At 32.6% G+C, this 20,766-nt stretch overlaps 1 protein-coding gene across 1 annotated transcript; it reads right to left on the bottom strand.

Moving 5' to 3' along the window:
* Positions 1-724: 724 nt before the first annotated feature.
* LOC143048310 (uncharacterized) lies at positions 725-16,934 on the bottom strand. Its single transcript, XM_076221933.1, has 9 exons — positions 16,764-16,934; positions 15,440-15,698; positions 9,387-9,446; positions 7,074-7,275; positions 6,587-6,694; positions 5,309-5,522; positions 3,013-3,065; positions 2,316-2,462; positions 725-1,082 (listed from the first exon to the last, which is right to left on the bottom strand). The coding sequence occupies exons 1-9, from the start codon at positions 16,912-16,914 to the stop codon at positions 891-893; spliced, it is 1,386 nt and encodes a 461-aa protein (XP_076078048.1). The 5' UTR covers positions 16,915-16,934; the 3' UTR covers positions 725-890.
* Between the last annotated feature and the right edge of the window lie 3,832 nt (positions 16,935-20,766).

The following is a 20,766-nucleotide window of genomic DNA, read 5'->3' as shown; positions in this document are numbered from 1 at the left end:
AGTAATTTAAGATAATAGGCTTAAAAATTTAGGCAGCGATTGAGCGTTTCACCCATAAAAGCTTAACCGATGGAATTCTTATCAAACCATTTTTGATACAAAATCTAGCTGAGGCATCTTTGACTCAGGATAAAAGTAGACACAGTGATGCCCCCGCACTCCACTCTAAAGAATCTTTATTATAACTACGTCGATGTAGGGCTTCCTTTGAGATATTATGGTGTTTGGGAGACACAACTGATGCCCCCGCAGATGCAAAGTGTTGTTTTAAAATAACTTTAACCTTTAACCGTTTATACCCCAAAAATAACAAAGTTCAACTATCTCCAAAAGAACTAATATAAAAAAAAATCAAAACACTGACCACATGCACACCTTCAACGTACGTACAAACAGCCAGCAAAGTAAAAACTTCCTAGCATTTAAACTGTAGAAGGAGATATCTGGAAATTCTTTTTTTTTGGCAAGTAAATACTCAAAAAAATTTATAAAAGTTTAATTATGATCTCCCAAAAGAGCAAATATCAATAAAAATCCTGACCACGTGCACACCTTCAATATATGTACAAACATACAACAGAGAGAAAAATTCCTAGCATTCAAACTGTAGGAGAAGTTATGTGGAATAACTGCATACCCATAATAGGACGGATGGACGGACGGACAGGGGTAAAACAATATGACCTCCAACTTTTAGTTGCAGGGGCATAAAAATTAAATCATGTTTAGAATATCCGAATTATCTGAGTATTTTATCAACAGTACATACATGACTTATTCAAGAATGATACAGTATGTTAGAAAGTGAACGACATAATATGTTTAAACACATCAATACAACTAACTTTTTCAATGAAATAGTTATATTGAACAAAATTACCATATACATCTTAATTAATTAAAGGCGATGTTTCATCTGTGTCTTCTGTCGTGGATTCAAGAATACATGGAATAGACTGTCTACTCGAGTTCTTTGTATTATTGTAAAATGGAGCGACATCTATGTCTGGAACTGAAACAGATCGGTAATTTTTCTTTGGGGTTGGAGTTGTTGTTGTTTTGTTGATCCTATTTCGTATTTGCTGTTAAAGAAACACATGACACTTAGTAGTTAATATAAAGAAATTGTAATACTTTATAGAATACGACCTAGCTTGTCTTGTACTTACTGTACCTTTATTTAAAGATAATGCAGATTAAGGTCGCCATATAAAAATAAGGAGATATGGTATAATTTATCAATGAGACAACAATCCACCTAGCTAAGTTAGTGTAAGCAATTATAGGCAATTTTCAACAATGAGAAAACTCCATTCCATGTAGTGGGTTATCAAAGGTTCCGACATAATATGAAACAATTAAATTGAGAAAATATATGTATAATAAAAACAATTTACGACAAACCAATATGACAGACGTGAACAAACGACAACAGCTGAGCCACGGCTCCTCAATTGGGACATATTGTTGTATTGAGGAATAGAATTGCAAACACTTTTTTTTTTTTTATCAAAATCAGGAAAACAATTTTTAATGTATTAATTTGTAACTTAAAAGAAAAATCACCTGTAATGGTTTCAACATGTAAATTATAACAGATTGAAAAGTTACCACCGGAGTTAAGGGGAACTTGCAAATTGAACAGATATCCTTGAAGGGTTGCATTGTGGTAATGTAATAGAGACTATCAGTTTTAAAAATGTTTACTGCATACAAAGGAAACTAAAAAATGGTTATGCCGAACGTACTTGAAAAAACAAAGTAAACCTTAATTACATTTAAATGCCAGTCCTACGATAGTAGAGTTGTATTATGTTTTCCTATCTGTGAAAAATTATATAACAAAAATAACGAACTCCGAGGAAAATTAAAAACAGTAAATCCGGAATCAAATGGCAAAATCAAAAGCTCAAACACAACAAACGAATGGAAAACAACTGTCATATTCCTGACGTGACACAAGAACTTTCTGACATGAGTCCGCCCGTCTGTCACTATCAGGTCAATGAATTGGTTTGAGTTAGGTAAAAGTTTTAATTGAAAAACTTTTGTGACCACTTAAATTGTCAAAGTTAATGACGAGGTAAGGGGTTAATGTTTATCCCAATTTAGGGTATTGACACAGATTTCAAGGTTCACTGAACATGGAATTGTTATAATTCGAACGGACCGCTATGTCTGATGGACACATATTCTTGTTAATGATTTTTATGGACTATATTGATTTTTTGATTTTTTTAATGTCTCACTGATGGGTTTCTCACTTGTTTGAAGAAAAACCTATACAGATGATATAATATCAAATTAATCCGTACCTTTTCAATAACTTGAGATATGCTGGCTCTCTTAGTGTTAGCGACTTCGAGTTTATTGTCGATATTAACATCAACATCAGTTTCATCAACAATATTCTCCTGTAATAATTCCTCCATCAAATCTTCTAATGTAATAATACCCATGATCTACAAGATGTACAACAAAATATGCAACTATAGATAACGGAGAGAAATGTGTGCATATCTGCATAACATATAATAACATTCAAGTATAATGTTTCGATTGAAGATGTCAACTTTAATTCAAATGCTTGGGCAAACGTTTATACAAACAAGGCAAGCAAGTCAACATTTAAACTTCAAGCAATCGTAAATGGAGTACTATATGAAGGAAACCAATATTTCATGGCCGAGTTTTTCCGAAAAAAAACCCCATTTATACGGCGATCATATTATTTCTTATTCATGCTTTAGATGATATTCTACCTACATTTCACTTCAATAGTTCATTTCATATCCAATTTTTCTAGCATGAATTTCGACCTTTATTAAATTGATGATTGCTTATACTTTCCCCGAGTTTAAAAATACATCAGTAAAAGATTCACTCATGAGATTCAATATCATTTTCAGATATCAACAGACAAATAACATTACACCCATTATTATGCAACGTAATTTTGGTGCTTCATGTTATTCTTTTTTTATGTATTTTTAAGTAAAATGACATTCTTACCTTTGGCGCCAATGAATAGGAACGTGTGTGTTCTTTCACAAATGCTAAATGCCCTACAAAATTTCAAGCAAAAAATTATTTCGTACATTATTTTCTCTTTTGACGTATCTAAAAATTCAGTATTAGGTGGGAACCATATTTTCTATTTGTAACAGTTATCGAAATTTATATTTTCTATTTTACTAGTCTATCTAAATTTCTATTTTCTATTTGTAACAGTTTATCTAAATTTCTACATATGATTAGACCGAATAAAATACAAGCATCTCATTTACTAAGAAGTAACGTAACAAAAATTACAAACTCCACAAAAACTTCAAAACGGAATATACCTTATCAAATGGCAAATTCTAAAGTTCAAACGAATGGAAAATAACTGTCATATACCTGACTTGGTACAGGTACAACTCGCCTTTGTCTTGACACTCTTAAGATATTTAGGTACATCAACTCTCTTTTGACCTGTTAATTCAACGTTTCAGTTCTCTTCCCTATTGTGACATTTTAACCGAGTATAGATAACTTGTCTGATATATGGAAAGCAGAACATGCTTACCTTGTCAAACTGCTGGGTCTTGCTACGTGATAGGATTCTTCAAGTTTATTTTATCTTGATTTATATATTCTATTATGGTATATAATTTAATCAACCATTTTCAAGAAATGCCTGTACCAAGTCAGGAATATTACAGTTGTTATTCATTCGTTTGATGTGTTTGTGCTTTTGAATTTGCCATTTAATTAGAAACTTTCCATTTTGAATTTTCCTTGGAATATATTTTTTTTTGATGATTTTATATTTTGTTTCAGTAGATAAACAGGACTGTAACAAGCATCAACTTTTTTTCGCATCTTATTAACCATAACACCGGTATCATGAACAATATTCCCCTTACGAACGAATCATACCTTCGTAAATTTTACGGACGCCATCACGAGTTGGTTGACCGTTATGGAATAACCGTTTCACAAATGATATCGGATATGTTCCTTACGTCGTGACTATAATCCTCTTCCCTTTCATGAATGTGACCTACCGAATTAGACTATTTATCGGAATTGTTATTACATAAGCAACACGACGGGTGTCACATGTGGAGCAGGATCTGCTTACCCTTCCGGAGCACCTGAGATCACCCCTAGATTTTTGTGGGTTCGTGTTGCTTATTCTTTAGTTTTCTATGTTGTGTCATGTGTACTATTGTTTGTCGGTTTGTCTTTTTCATTTTTAGCCATGGCGTTGTCAGTTTATTTTCGATTTATGAGTTTGACTGTCCCTCTGGTATCTTTCGTCCCTCTTCCATATCATAATACAATTAATTGCACAATTACTTACACTATTCAATATTTATATTCTTGTAATTGTTATAAAATACATCACATAACATAATTACTAATCGAATCTCGATTTAACCGTTTTTTTTTTAGAAATACACATGTGACGTCATTTTTTGTGGGGTGATACATTCGTGGGAAGGACAGTTCGTAATTCTATTTTGCTGTTTTAGTGTAAAGTCGTAAATTAATTTTAGGTATTCATTGTTATTCTGTGGTTTACATGTCGAAATGTACTATTTTATTATTTATTTGTGTATTTCTCTAACCTGAGTGTTCTGGCATTTAGTTGTACTTTATTCTTATCATGCAATAAAATTGAGAAAGGAAATTGGGAATGGGTCAAAATGACAACAACCCGACCATAGAGCAGACAACAGCCGAAGGCCACCAATGGGTCTTCAATGCAGCGAGAAACTCCCGCACTCGTAGGAGTCCTTCAGTTGGTCCCTAAACAATATGTCACTAGTTCAGTGATAATGGACGTCATACTAAATTCCGAATTATACACAAGAAACTAAAATTAAAAATTATACAAGAGTAACAAAGGCCAGAAGCTCCTGATTTGTGACAGGCGCAAAAATGCGGCGGGGTTAAAATATTGTCATTTTAGCGGAATATTTAACAGTGCCATAAAAATGGAAGGTTTGGCTAGCCACAAAACCAGGTTCAATTCCCTTTTTTTCCCTAAAATGTCCTGTACCAAGTCAGTAATATTGCAGTTCTTATCTAAAAGATCGTATCTATGTATGTTGCATTGTCATTAGTTTGCATTGCACTTCAGTTTTTCTTTTGTTTCGTTGTTTTCCCCTTAAAGTTGATGTGTTGGTTTTAGTTTGTAACCCAGATTGTTTTCTCTCAGTCGATTTATGAATTTTGAACAGTGGTATACTAATGTTGCCTTATTTATAGACTTGACTTATAACCTTTTTTTGTTACGAAGAAATACAATATATACTACCTTTTGGTCCTTTCAACTCGTATAGCAGATCAAATAAGGGTAAATCTGGTTGAACAAATATGACGTCTCTTGTTGCTTTCGATGATAATAGAGCTCTAATGGGTATGGTCTGGTAAGGATCAAGACATAATAATGTTTTTGTCAATAATACCGTCACAATATTATCTCTGTTACCTTCATATATGGGGATTCTTGAGAATCCAATTTCCTGTAACTGGAAAACAATAAATTCTTTAAAAGATATACGACTATTTTAAACGATTCCAAATTATGATGTATAAGTTTCGATTTTTTTATTCATCTATTTAAGATGTTTTATCAACCTAATGAAATTATATCTCAAACATTTGTTTAATATTTTTTTATTAATTATGCTTATGTTTTTGTCTGTTCTTAATACTTAGATATGAATTTGTAGTAGTTAGTGTTATTATACAACTTGAAATAGATGATATCGGATATGTTCCTGATAATACCCTTCCCTTATTACGTATGTAACCTACGGAATTATACTTTTTACCAGATTTGTAATAACATAAGCAACACGATGGGTGTCACATGTAGAGCAGGATCTGCTTACCCTTCCGGAGCACCTGAGATCACCCCCAGTTTTTGTTGGCGTTCGTGTTGCTTGGCCTTTAGTTTAGTTTTTTATGTTGTGTCTTCTGTACTATTATTTGTCTGTTGGTCTTTTTATTTTTAGCCATGTTGTTGTCAGTTTATTTTCCATCTATGAGTTTGAATGTCCCTCTGCTATCTTTCTTCCCTCTTTTGAAATAGAAGTTGTAAAGATAACAAATCTGTGCAAAATACATTTGCCGGTATTTTCTTACAAAATAATAACTATATGGTCTTCAGGAAAAATAAAAAATAAGACACTAAATAAATACAATAATTCATTTAGATACACATTAAATGTATTTTAACGATGTTATTTATATGTGTTTGTATACTATAGTATATATCTATATTCTTTGATGATCAGTTTGAACTGGTATTGATAGTTCGATATCCCCTTTTTATACGCCTAAGCATACTTCATATTACTTGTAAGCAAATAGGTCGCCAATTTTCAAGGTTTAGCATGCGTATCACTGTCATGAGGTTTTGCAAACAGAACTACATTATTTTTTAAGACGACTGCAAAACTTGATGGATAGAGTTTTAAACCGGACACCATCGGGTTGATTCAGCATGGGACTTACAAAATTAAAAGTCATAGTTTATATTTCAGTAAGGAACTCTTCTAGATAAGTCTTTAAAGCTAAGTTTACTCACTACTTTAAGTGTACCCTTGTTCAAAGTGTCGTCTACGTTAATCATAAACACGTCATCTATAGGAACTATTATATCTTCTGTGGTTTTCACCTTCATATCAAGAGTACCCTTAAACATAAATAAAGTAAAGTTAAATTAGAATTGCATACAAAATGAAACAATTAAGCTAATTTTAATGTCAGATATAAGGGTAAATATTTTTTTTGTAATTGGATGACAATTAACAATTAACAATTAAAAAATAAAGTTTACTATCCGAGAATTTGTAAAATGCATCTTCTTCTTATAAAGTTCTACCTACTACTTTTACATAAATTAAACTATTTTAACAATTTTTTTTGGACTCATTTCTGTCTATGATACAAGTAGTTCAAGAAATTCAAGCAAATTCAACTCAATTACTACATCATGATACTCTTTGAAATTATTATTAAATATGCTTGCAAAAGTTATCGCATGCTTTAGATACATGAAACACATTTGGTACCTTTATTATTCTGACTTCGTCTTGTGTAAATGGTTCTTCCAATCCATTCTCACTACATCCATCGTCAGCGTGTAAATCCACAAGGACTTTAAATTGTGACCGCTTATAAAACGTGCCGTGGTCAGAGCCAAGTAAACAGTCCAAAACCTTGGATATAGGCCAAGTTACTATGCATGTTATTGCAATTAGGACGTACACTAACCTAAACAAGAATATTACATAGAAATCCTTAACGATTACCATATATTCTGACAATAAAAAATTAAATTGTTCAATTATTTCTTTTAATTACTATCAAACCTACACCTAACATAAACAAAGAGAGAGAAACATTACAAAGAGGACGTATAGGGAAAAGTGAATGAAAACAAAAAACAAAAAAAGTGATTCAATACGAATAGGTCTCTGTTGACGTATTAACTGTTAAACTTGATGTTTTTGTTATTCATTAATCATGTGTTTCTTTGTCTAATACGTTCTCCTATCTATTTTTATTGTAGTCCTGTAATATTATGTTGTCATTTCAATGTTATATTTAACATTGCCATTAAAGTGCGAGGTTAGGCATGCCACAAAACCAGGTTCAACCCACCATTTTTTCCTTTAAAAATGTCTTGTACCAAGTCAGGAATATGGCCATTGTTATATTATTGTTCGTTTCTGTGTGTGTTACATTTTAACGTTGCGTCGTTTGTTTTCTCTTAATTTTGAGTGTAATTTCACATTGCGATAAGACGTGTCACGGTACTTGTCTATCCCAAATTCATGTATTTGGTTTTGATGTTATATTTGTTATTCTCGTGGGATTTTGTCTGATGCTTGGTCCGTTTCTGTGTGTGTTACATTTTAGTGTTGTGTCGTTGTTCTCCTCTTATATTTAATGCGTTTCCCTCGGTTTTAGTTTGTTACCCCGATTTTGTTTTTTGTCCATGGATTTATGAGTTTTGAACAGCGGTATACTACTGTTGCCTTTATTTATACAGACAATACTAAAGAACGAGTAAAAATGTAGATCTTCCTGAAAATCTATTTTACAAGGAAATGTGTTGTATAATTTGACATAATAACATGATTATATTAGATTAAAGACCCAAACATTAACAGAAAACGAAAGCCAAACAAAGATAGAGTTAAAGCCATTAAATACCGTAGAAATGTTGACTGTTCGAAAGTGGTAATAAATACATTAGTTGACAATTTGGCAATACTGGATAACAATACACAGAATAACAATGGACATTGGTGGTAGTACGAGATTTGTCTCTTTTATTTATATTTCTAGTATTGCCTTTTGGTTCCTTCTTTAATAAAGGTGTTACTCGGTATTTTTATATGTACGTATCATCGTACATAATATACTTTAGTACATTGTACCTATGTTAATGTATCCGGTAAAACCAATGACAATGTGGACTATCACGTAGAAAAGGCAGATTTTGAGTAACGGTATATTGTTATACTCTATACCAAATATTTGAAATGTGTATTTCTTATGAACAAACACTGACAACTATTGAGGAGATAGATAACAAAGGCAATCATGATTATGTCACCGAAAGAAAGAGTTCGATGCTTATTTCTAGTTAGGCGTTCGCTGATATGAACTGAGAAGCCGACGGATTTTCGTGCTGCGTTGAAGACCCGTTTGTGACCTTCGGCTGTTGTCTGCTCTTTGGTCGGCTTGATGTCTCTTTGGCATTTCCCCCATTTCCATTCTCAATTTTATAACCAACATTGGCTCTTAAATCTACAATGATGTTTTTGTGTACCTTTTTCCTTTTTTGAACGAGGCCGTTTTATTTCCTTTTTTTAATGTATCAATATTTGTTAGAGGGATATTATTATAAGATATCTTTCCAACGCTATTATTCCAGATCCGTTGTAATATACAATATAGTGTATGCCAGCTGATTGACTTTATTTGAATGGTTCTGGTGATTCTAATTTACTCTCAGTTTCAAATACTACAATTATATTTAGCTGATCTGATAAACTGATAATAAGTGCTAATATTTGACAGCTCGTCAATATAAACTAGCACAAGTACTTGTGAAATGAATAACCAAAGAGTTTGTCTTCGTATAAAGTGTACTTTAGTATCTAGTATCAAATAAATACATTTTTATCGAATTGTTTAACAAATTCACTTGTTAGTTCGCCAGACGGACGAATAATCTATTACTGTATTCTTTAAAAAGAAAATGAATTCATAGGTGTAGATACATATTTCATATAAAACATAACGGTTATGTAGAGTGATATGGATGTTATGTTCAATGTCATAGTTATAATTTTTTGGTTTCTCATACTTACGGTGATAAAGTTGCTCCTATTGCTAAACCATACTTTGCTGTTATTGATTGTGGAATCACTCTGAAGAATAAAGTGTGCATACAAGTATTTTGAAGCATTTGTCATATATAGTTATACAGAATCAACGTATATTTTATCAAACTTTATCAATACAGCTTGTTTATAAAAAAAAAATCTTCCTGCACGACGTCTTCTCTCTAAGATAGATTCAATTTATGTCTAAGCTATATGGATATATCCCTTGTTCGTTTATGTTAACAATTTAAAAAAAAAAAATCAACTTGCATCATTGATTGGTCCACTATAGTAAGTGATTCTTATTAAATAAGACTTGATTAAAAGAGTTAGAACACCAGTAGTGCATCTAGTCTCTCGATTTCTAGCATTCAATTTAACTGTAATTACTGGTCCATGAAAGTCATTTGGGGAATACTGAATGAAATTCTCAGGCGGCTTATACTATAGATTCTGTTTTCCCCTTTTTTAATTTGATGATTAAATTAACATGTGTGCATATGTTGTGATGTTACACTTTTGTTTCAGATAAGAGTAAAGATTTGGTACCATTAAAATGTCACAAGTTAAACCGGTGCAATTGTTTGCACCTGTCCTAAGTCAGGAATTTGATATTCAGTAGTTTGTTGATGTGGTTCATAAGTGTTTCTCGTTTCTTGTATTTTTTTTTATATAGATTAGACCATTGGTTTTCCCGTTTGAATGGTTTTAAACTAGCAATTTCTGGGGCCCTTTATAGCTTACTGTTCGGTGTGAGGCAAGGCTCCGTGTTGAAGACCGTACTTTGACCTAAAATGATTTACGTTTATAAGTTTCTAGATTACACCCGCGAAATCGCGGGCATACACATTTGTAAACTGTTGTAGGATGAATTTTTGTAAAAGGTATTATGTCTGCATGGAGAATTTCATAAAAGGTATCAAAAGCCCCTCACTTTTGTTCTTAAGTCCGTTATCTGTTTCCTTTCTGTTAAATTCAATTATGTTCATGTCTCTGGTCTCTAACCACAATTATTCTACCCCTTTGCTACAATGCATCTTCTTTGTAAAATTCAAATCAAATTATCAAATTAAAAATTTGCATGCACCGCTTCAAACATAAAATAAATGTAACTGCTTATAGACCATTAGTATTATAACAAAAATAGATATGCTTCTAGGACAATCCATCAGTGCTTTTTTCTTTTGAGATCCCTATTAACATGCCAATGGTAGGATTTGAATCTTGTATACATGACAAATGCTAATTTGAGGGGTCACGGGTTGAAGGGGTCCTCGTCCCGGGCTAAAAAATATGAAACCCCGAGGTGCCGAATTTAAAGATATTCATATCCCGACATCCCGAAATTCGAAAAAAATATTCCCGGATCACGAAAGGATCAATCCCGAAATCCCGAGCTTAAAAACACCCGATCCTGACGTCCCCAAGAAGTCCTGCCTCCCTCAAGTCTCCACCCTACTTTCATTTTGGCCAAATCACTACTTTCAACAATCAATTTTTATGCTCCATTTATGTTTTCTAGTCTGTGTGACCGTTCGTTCGTTCTTTCGTCCGTTCGTGCGTCTGTCCAGCTTCAGTTTAACTTTTTGGTCGAGGTATTTTTTGATGAAGTTGAAGTTCAATCAACTCGAAACTTAAGTAAATAATTATGTTCCCTATGATATAATCTTTCTAATTTTGAATGCCAAATTAGAGATGTTACTCAATTTCACGGTCCACTGAACATAGAAAATGATAGTGCCGATGTGGCATCCGTGTGCTATGGACACATTCTTTTTTCCACATGTTTTGACTGATTTCAATATATATGCAACTGGTATGACCCCTTAAATAGTCATTTCAAAGAAAACAGAAGACAGAATTATACAGAAAATCTCTATATATCATAGTATTATAATCGTATCTTACATGTAGATAAAGTTTAACACGCGAAAAATAATTGTCCTCTAAAGGAGGTATGATCAGGTATAATATAGTTGTGGTTCTTGCGATCCAAAAACCATAATATGGCGAACGCTCTGATTGGCTTATTTATTTTTCATTTTTGTTATCCATCATACGATTGATCCATAAACCACAATCTGGAGAACGCTCTGATTGGCTTATTTATTTTTCATTTTTGTTATCCATCATACGATTGGTTGTAGTTGTGCATGTTTAAAACCGGAAAACCTATCTATGACCAAAAGTCAGTCTGGTGACGGAATCAATATCCGGACACCCTTTTTATCGTTTTTCTCCCAAAATAACTCAATCTGAATAATCATAAGAATGGATGACAAATGCGACTATGCATGTTACCTATAGGACACAGAGGCATGATGATTAATTTATTGTGGAAGGAAGAGAAGCGACACACAAAATGAGGTCTTCTCGTTTAATAGTATAGATGACTTGGTTGGAGAGTTGTCTCCTTGGCACTCATACCACATCTTCTAAATCTATAAAGTACGTGTCTATCCAAAATCGAAGGTTTTACTTTCACATTTTATAGACTTCACCCTTAATTTATTTTTCGGTATTGTTGATAATTTCATTAACTTTTAAATTATTAAAAACACATTTTTCTTCATTCCGGATATGTTTTCTTTCAAAACATGATATTAACATTGTATTGATAAAAACCTTTAACCATGCACACTTAAAAGTAAAATAGTCGTTCGTTTACGGATATTATGTGTATATATATCATTATGCGAATTTTAGTTATATTGTCTACTTATTTTTATTTGTCACTTATTTGATATTGATAAAGTTTTATTTATTACAATGAACATTTGAATTGAATTGATTTGAAATTATAAAGTTGCATGTGATTAATTTGAATTTCTATTGTGAAACCAAAAGGTGACATGGGAATATAAGTATGGTTACCATTGGTCTCCTTCCGACTGTCATTAAAGTAAATTACAAATGTGGCTGTGCGGGATGTACAAAGACGCAGTCACGTCCAGTCAGAACAGGGACGTCATATCCTGTGCCTTGGGGAAAGAGAATATCGCGGTATTTGTATTAAAACCCCGTGAAAGACTCTTTGAGGGGGCCCGTAAGTGACTTGTTGCAAGTAGTTATATTCCTATCAAATCTACCCTAACTTTCCATTGGCAATCCAATTCTCCCGACCTTCGTCTCGGACGGCCTCTCTTACAGGACCAGCATAATGTATTTATTGTTAATTTAGTCTCGTCCTAAAAACGCATGAAAGAATTGTCACAGTACGTTAAGCAATCAATCTGTTAAACACATTGTGATAAACTCCGACTATCTTTATAGGTGAAATAACAAATTACTGGTTTATTATTATTCTTGATAACTTCTTCATATTTTACCGGAATTACCTTTTCACACACGATGTCGTTAGATATGCACATCAGAGTATAGTATAAGAATTGTACGATATCAGCTGAGAAATCCCTCACCCTAAGGCGGGATCAGCTGGCCCTTAACAATAATGTATACAATTTTAGACGCATGAACCAAAATTAGATATAAACAACGTACACGACTAACAAAAGTGCAAAAAATGCCAAGTTCGTTTAAAATAAATAACATGTTATTATAATAGATTTTGTTAAAACAATACGTATATACTTTGTATAGCCAATGTATGGTGTGCCAATTGCGGAACAAATAAATAAAAACACTTTACTGTTGGTGTAAATACACTAACGATATTAAACACTAACAACATAACTTTCGGCAATAGAATAAATGTTTTCAGTACAATAAAACTTTGTTTAACAAAATATGGTCTTGTTTGACATGTCAAAGACTATACAGTTATTCTAGTCTTTTAAAGCGATAAAGAAACCGCTAACATACGGTAAAAAATATATTAAAAATGTATTATAAATATTATGAATACAAAAAAAAAATGGTTAGCTTCATTTGTCCTCTTCGTTTTCTAAAAGTACAATCGTCTGCTTTTGTAGCTCACCTGGCCCATGAGAGTCAACAAAGACAGATATCAGATGTCAGAGGCCAGCAATAAGTACAACATCTCATGACATGGTCATTGTAGCACCAACTACTTTTTCAAGCACCGCATATATCCATTTTGTAGTCACACAATTGCACCAATCTCACAACAGATGTTCAAGGGACCAACTACATCCATGTTGGAAAATTTGATTGTTTGCAACTCTGGAAATAAGAAAAGACAGCATGAAACTGTGTCTTTTCCAAAACCAGTGCCACAGAAGAAAGTCAAAACGATAATACCCTTGACCTTTATTGAAGTATTTAGTTGTTCATGAATTTATCGATACATTGTAGCATCTTCATTCAAGTTCACGTCCTCGTTCTCGTTCTAAACCAGGAGGTAACTGCTGTGTGTATGACGCTAGCCTTATCTTGTTGAGGGTTTTAATCTTTCTGTTATCCATTGTTTACAGCTAAATTATATCCTGGTGCATTTTCCTCTGGTTTGTCTGCGTTATAAGTATGCAGGTCTGGTAAATATTGATGTTCCAAATAGACATTTTTTGTCTGTTGAAAAAGATTTTTTCCCAGCAGCACTTGTTTAGCAATATTATGGACGTCATTGTTGAAAAAAGGTTTGCGTATAACCTATAGCTTATTTTGGTGAATAAAAACTTTGATTAAAACGGCACCTCAAAGTTGATTTAAAACGCACCAAAACCTTTAACTATGGTCATCAACTCTATCTTGGAGACTTTTACTTGCGTTTACTTGGCAATTTCTTGTTAACGAATGTCTATGCGCTACAATCGAACACTGTTTATGACGTTTATACTCTAAACAAGTTGGATATATACTGTCTTTTGTCTTTTTTTTAGCTTCGTGTCGTGCTTTCTTATGTTGGTTGTTTCTTGAGTTTCCAAGGTAGAGGGACTTAAAGTCAGAACGTGAAAATATGTGGTTGCTGTAGATTTGCTATCTGTACCACTCGTTATTCTCTTAATGCCTTACTAAAGCATTATCATGTCATTGGTTTTCTTGTTTTACATTTTTTTGTCGTGTCGGGGTCATTAATTACGTGTTATACGATAAGGGGTTTTCTCAAAGTTGCCCTCTTTGCTTCGCATCACGGTGCGGAGCTATTAGTTTCAGTAGACATACACGCCATCTTGAAATATTACTGATCACTCATTGGTTACTTTATGATTCGTCTGAGAATCAGCAACAGCCATTGGTTTAAATGAGATAAAAAGCTACAGACTTTTCTCGTTCAGGATAAGTTATTAAAAGCCGGAAAATTAACTATGTGTATATCAGTTCCGATCAACTGTCATTAATTCATGCTCGTTTTATAATGCATATATTACACATTGAAATTCAATATTGAAATATCAATTATCAATACAGTCATGTTTATTTGCTTTGTCAAGCTGCAATATGCACGATTTGTTTTGCTAAACAACGTTTTCAAAAAAGCATAATCTGTATTTTATAACTTCTCCTAATCAGTGCACACCTGCAGAGAGGCACACTCATAACGCACAGTGACACTCGTAAAGTAAATCCATTTTATGTCTATCAACTATCTAAAAATACCACATTCACACATATTACATTGAATTAGGAAAGAGTGAAGCAGTTCACAGCTTTTAAGAAAGCTAAAACTTGTGTGTAATTGCTTTTACATTTATATCATTTTTGATGCTAGTGTCACTAATAAGTATTTTGCAGAACACCCATCTGGTGTATACAAATTTCAGTCTGGTATGTACTATTGAGTTAATTTGCAAATAGACCATATTTCTGTATTCATATATTGAAATATTTGATGATGTATGATGAGCCAAAAAAATTTCATGAATTAATAAAGATGGTCAGACTGTAGTTTAGAGCTTTTTTGTTTGAAAACCATTATAGTTAACTTTCACGAAACGAAGCCTGGCTTTGTCAGTCTATTTTTGATCTGCGAGCTTGAACGTCCCTCTGATATACTTCGCCCTTCTTAAACAATCAATCATTACTTATTCAGCAAATGTCAAAACGAATTCATCTGAAATAATTAAAATCGTGTAAAATTCTTCTACTGTAAATGTAAATGAAAATAAACAAATACTTACTCAGCAAATATCAAAACGGAAACAACTGAAACAACAACGGCATAGACTGGACTAACGAGTTTGTCCAGAAATATTGGCATTGATTCTTCTGCTGCTGAACATGCCAACAACAAGGATACTAACAGAAGATGATGCTGCTTTAACAATGGCAAGATTTTCTTTGCATATTTTCTCTCTTTTTCATTTCCTCCCTCTGTCATTGTTTTAATAGTCGTAATGTCAAGAGAAAAATATCCAATAGTTAACCCGGATGTCAAACCTACAAAAAAAGAAGACGTATAAGCAACCTTAATTGTCATAAAATATCTGTAGTTTTATTTTCTAATTTTCATCTTTTCTCTTTAACATCGATCTAACACTTTGAACGGTTGTTAAAACATCCAAAATTTGAGGTAGCTTTAATAGTGCCAAATTATTGACGCTTTGTGTTTTAAAATTGGTACAGGCGGACCCCAAGTTGAACTTAAACAAAAGGAATGCATTATTAAAGAAAGTGAAAAAAGGACAAGTTTGTATATTTTATTTGTTTACATCTATTTTATTGGCTTTAAATTTAAAGACATTTATAATTACAACTTATACACGGGTTTTACTTAAATTATAGTGTGGAGCTTCGAGATATTTGTAAACTCTAAAATTGAAGAAAATTTCCACAATAGACAAGTGTGGTAGGAGCAAATACATGTAGATCTTTTTAATGTATAAGCATAAATTCCACCGAAAAAAAACCCTGAAGAAATATTAAAAGATTAATCTCTTTAAAGCACTGATTTGCATCTCTGCTCCCAGCGACAATGCTATAAATGTATTATTTGTAAAGATACAATTAGGCTACTTTTTGATATCATGAATGACATTTATTATTCACAATACTAAAATATATTGGTCAAGTGAAATACACTTCTTGTGAGTCATACCAACATTATATATAGATATATGTCGGGTTGAATAATAATTGTTTACCAAAAGTACACATGATAGGAGGGTTTAGCATATACAGCAAGATTGATATTAAGCTTTACTATAGCCCACACATGCAATCGGACTTCCCTATCTCGTCAAACTAAAGGATCGTACTGCTTGTCGAAATCTGCACGGTAATTTTACTTTAATACCTCAGTTAATCCTTCCGGTTCATTCGAGTATATAAAAAAGAACTATGATTGCCAATGAAACAACTGTCCACAAGAGACAAAAATTACACAGCCATTAACAACTATAGGTCACCGCTCGGTCCCACCTCTGTTTAAGATTCTCATTAAGTAACCCAAGACACGTTAAAGGCTGTATACCATTACATACAACCTATAAAAATGACACATACCTGCAAAAAGTACGAGACCGACATAAATGCCACAATATATCCAAAATTCACTATCTGTATAAGACAGAGGCTGTTCCTCCTTTTGATAAATTGTCCCATTACAATCGATTATTTCCTCGCTCACAACAACACATGTACAGTTTAGGGACATTTTACAAACAATCGTTTCTATTCAATCAATATGCCAGTTTATATCAATTGAACTTGCGTTATTATTTATCTGACAACCACAAAGGTCACGGTTAAGATGCCCAGGTGTTACAACCTTTACATATATAAATATGTATATATTGTATATATTCTTAATTTAGTAATATCAAAGTGTGTAAGTTCTTTCTCTAATTCATCGTATACATTAATTTCAAGTCATTTTATCATAATTACTTAAGAATGAAATCCTCCTTTGTACACAAATGTTTTTAATTTTATTGTAACTAGATTTACTATAATAACACACAAATCTGATGAAACAGTTTGTATTTACCCAATTCTCGTATTTTTTGGAAGGAGCAGATCTTCTACAATACTGTGTTAGGTTGGAGCTGTTTGGGCTATAGCTGTACACCACCCTTTTCATATATTTCATACACTAAATCAAAATAAAATCATTCCGTCATTCCGCAACAAACAGTTTTACGGATTTTGTTCAAATCACAATTACATACTTAGCTTATTTTTAGTATGTGAGTCAACTACGATGCGTAACAGATCGGGATTACGTTTGGGTTTGCTCTACTGAGTTTTTGCCGGAATAACAGGCTTTGGACAGTTTTACGTTGTTTTTTTTTCATAAACGCCCTTAAGAATTAGTTGATTTTTTGTATGCAAGTCGACTATGATGAGGTTCAATTCGGATTTACGTTTGGTTTCAATACACTGATGTGCTTTAGACTTTATAAAATATTCGTAAAAATAAAAGTTATTCAGACTTTTTTCTGAGCGACTACACATATTGAGATAATTTTTAATATGCGAGTCAAACACATGTATGATGAGTTACAGATCGAGTTTACGTTCAGTTTCGCTTCGCTGGTATATTCCGACAATATTATGTGTAATAAACGGCTACACATGTTGACCTTTAAAAAGGGTCTTTATCTTTATAATAACATTAACAAGACAAGGGCTATTTGCAATCAGTAATTAATTAGATTGATTGATTAGTATGTGCTTTCTTTAAGTTCATTTTCAAATATTAAAATTCAGGACGAGAAAAATATTAATTACAAGTACAATATGTAACCCAAATCTTGGCTATGCAAGGTGGGTTTGCAATTTAAGACTGTCGCTGGAAAATACTATTTTGTATGCGAAACATTCAGTAATAAAATAAAGGTCCCTATTGAATTGCGTAAAAAATATCTACTTTCTTTATCAATGAGTATAAATTGACGTGTGTGTCATTGACCATGCGACCCTTTCACACTTAAACAAAAGATCACTCGAGATCAACGAGTTATTACTATACGTACATGTAAAGGGTGACTGCCCTCGATGTGTAATCAAATAGATTAAATGATCTAACATTAATACAAAAGAATGAAACTTGATAATTTCAGTAATGTTACGTGATTCCCTTCGCAAAAACAATAATTTGGACTATTGAGTAATGAGATTGATATTGTCCAAGTCATCTCCTTTCAACATAGTTGTATAACAGTATCGAGAACGTGATCTGAATCTGATAAGCGCAAATACTACATGTATGGTTATTTTAGAATTTTCAAATATTTGATATTCATGTATGAAATAAAAAAAAAAACTTCTATGATTTTACAGTGTTTTAACATATTTCTAGCTAATATAGTGTAATGATTAAAAATAGACTAATATTAGCACTCTCTTACGTTCTCACAAAACCGGTTGCATATATACTTGTACCCCTTTAACAGTTTGTTACGAAACCATAACGTATATATCTTAATGGAAAGTTTTTCCAAATGGCATTCATTCAATTCACATATTCTATTAGTTCCATTATTCATTATATTGATATAGTATAATGTTGGATTTTGTCAGATTTTATGGACTATCCCTTTTTACAATATACCTTTAGTTATTTTGTAAATATTTTTTACTTGCTCTGGTCCTATATTATGAAGGCTACACGTGGGGCGAAAGATATAAAAGGTACATTAAAGCTCACAAGTCGAAACTACCACATTAATGACATTTTCAAGCGGCTCATCGGGTCCACTGCAGAATAACATTTCTTCAATTTTGTTCAAGAAAGAAAACAAAGACTTTAAGGTGACTGGTCAGTCTAAATCACGTCTGAACATTATAACCCTTATCATGAGTGACCTGCTTGTGAGCGTTATAATATTATTACGAACCTATCCTATAGTCTTTTGTTAGAAAAGGGCTATATATTCATGTTTCACATCAAATGCTTTTTAAAACAAAGTAAATTTTCATTGTCTAACTATTTCCAAGGTTCGGAAAGTTTGCGCTTAATCAGTATATGTCTAACATTTCTAGAAAACTCTTTGTTTTAAATGGTGATGTTTAACTATTTTCACTTCCCGAAGTAGGACATGCTGAAAATCATCGTGAACTGATTAGCTGTCGCGATAGTTCTCCGAGCCACGATGGTCACGTTGAAGTGCGATGATTGCATTGTGGCGTTTTCTTTTTGAATACTATGCATATTGTGTTGGTGGTATATCTGAAGTGCGATCGTTTTCATAATCTTTTCAATTCTTCAGGTCTTTGAGTTATAAGGGACATTTAAACTTTAAATACTACGAAATACGGAGAGGATTAGCGTATAGGGGAAAGTTATTCTTCTTTAGCGGATTTGTTTTAAAATCTACAAACGATTTCTTTTTTACGTATGATGGAGCGTAAGTACATACCGTTCCGGAGAAAAATAGCAGTATTATAAAATTACATAAAACGAAAAACTCATGAAATGAACAACGTAAAAATGGAAAATGAGTTAAGTCTACATGCAGAATATCAAAAAGTACGATATTTCTCTTGTATGCAACTTTAAAATGAGAATATACAAAAACAATAGTGAATGCTAATTCATATGATAAAATATTAGGAAAATCTGTTTCCGTTAATAAGTACACACATGTAGGTTTTAAACTAGACATCACGTGTCTTATAGACCATCGCACTTCAGCGAACGGACCATCGCACTCAGGCGCAGACCATCGCACTTCAGCGTCCTCATCGCATGTCCAAGTCCTACATATGTCTACTTGATAATCGTTTTATCTTTTAGCGTTACTAATTTAAATTGATGATTTTTTTCTACATTGAGATTTAATTAAATATGTATAGAGTCAGCTTATTACAAAAAGGTATCCGACAATTAATAATTTTTGAATTCGTAAGTTTGTCTCTTATGCAATGATACATTTTCATTTTAATTTACATTCTGTTTGATATTTTGGGGTATAATGTACGAGTTCCAATGAGACAACTCTCCATCCAAGTTGCAATTTGTAAAAAGTACAAAACTATAGGCCAAAGTACGACCTTCGACACGGAGCCTTACCTCACACCCAACAGCAAGCTATAAAGGGCCAAAATAACAAGTGTAAAACAAGTCAAATAGAAAAATCACCGGTCTTATCTATATAAAAAAAGAGAAACGATAAACCACATTATGAACTACTTCAACAACGTAAACAACTGAACAACAGTCTGAGAACAGGTCTGCACAAATAAACGGGTTAAAACGTCTTAACAGGCACCACCATTCACCCTTACCGGCAGAAGTAGTGTAACATAACAATATAGAAAGATACACTATAAAATTTCAATTGAATTTAAAGAAAAAAAAGTAAATAAACTCATCATAGATATCAGGATTAAATTTTGTATTAACGCCATACGCGGGTTTCGTCTACAAAAGACTCATCAGTGACGCTCGAATCCAAAAAAGTTAAAAAAGGTTAAAAAATGTCAGAAAAGCGTACCAAGTTGAAGCGTATTGAGTAACTACACTTAACGAATAAACTTGATTTATGACATAAAATAAATATAA

Source organism: Mytilus galloprovincialis, chromosome 10 (genome assembly GCF_965363235.1).
Source record: "Mytilus galloprovincialis chromosome 10, xbMytGall1.hap1.1, whole genome shotgun sequence".
NCBI lineage: Eukaryota > Metazoa > Mollusca > Bivalvia > Mytilida > Mytilidae > Mytilus > Mytilus galloprovincialis.
The sequence above is the reverse complement of the archived record's forward strand: the minus strand, read 5'-3'. Positions and strand labels throughout refer to the sequence as shown.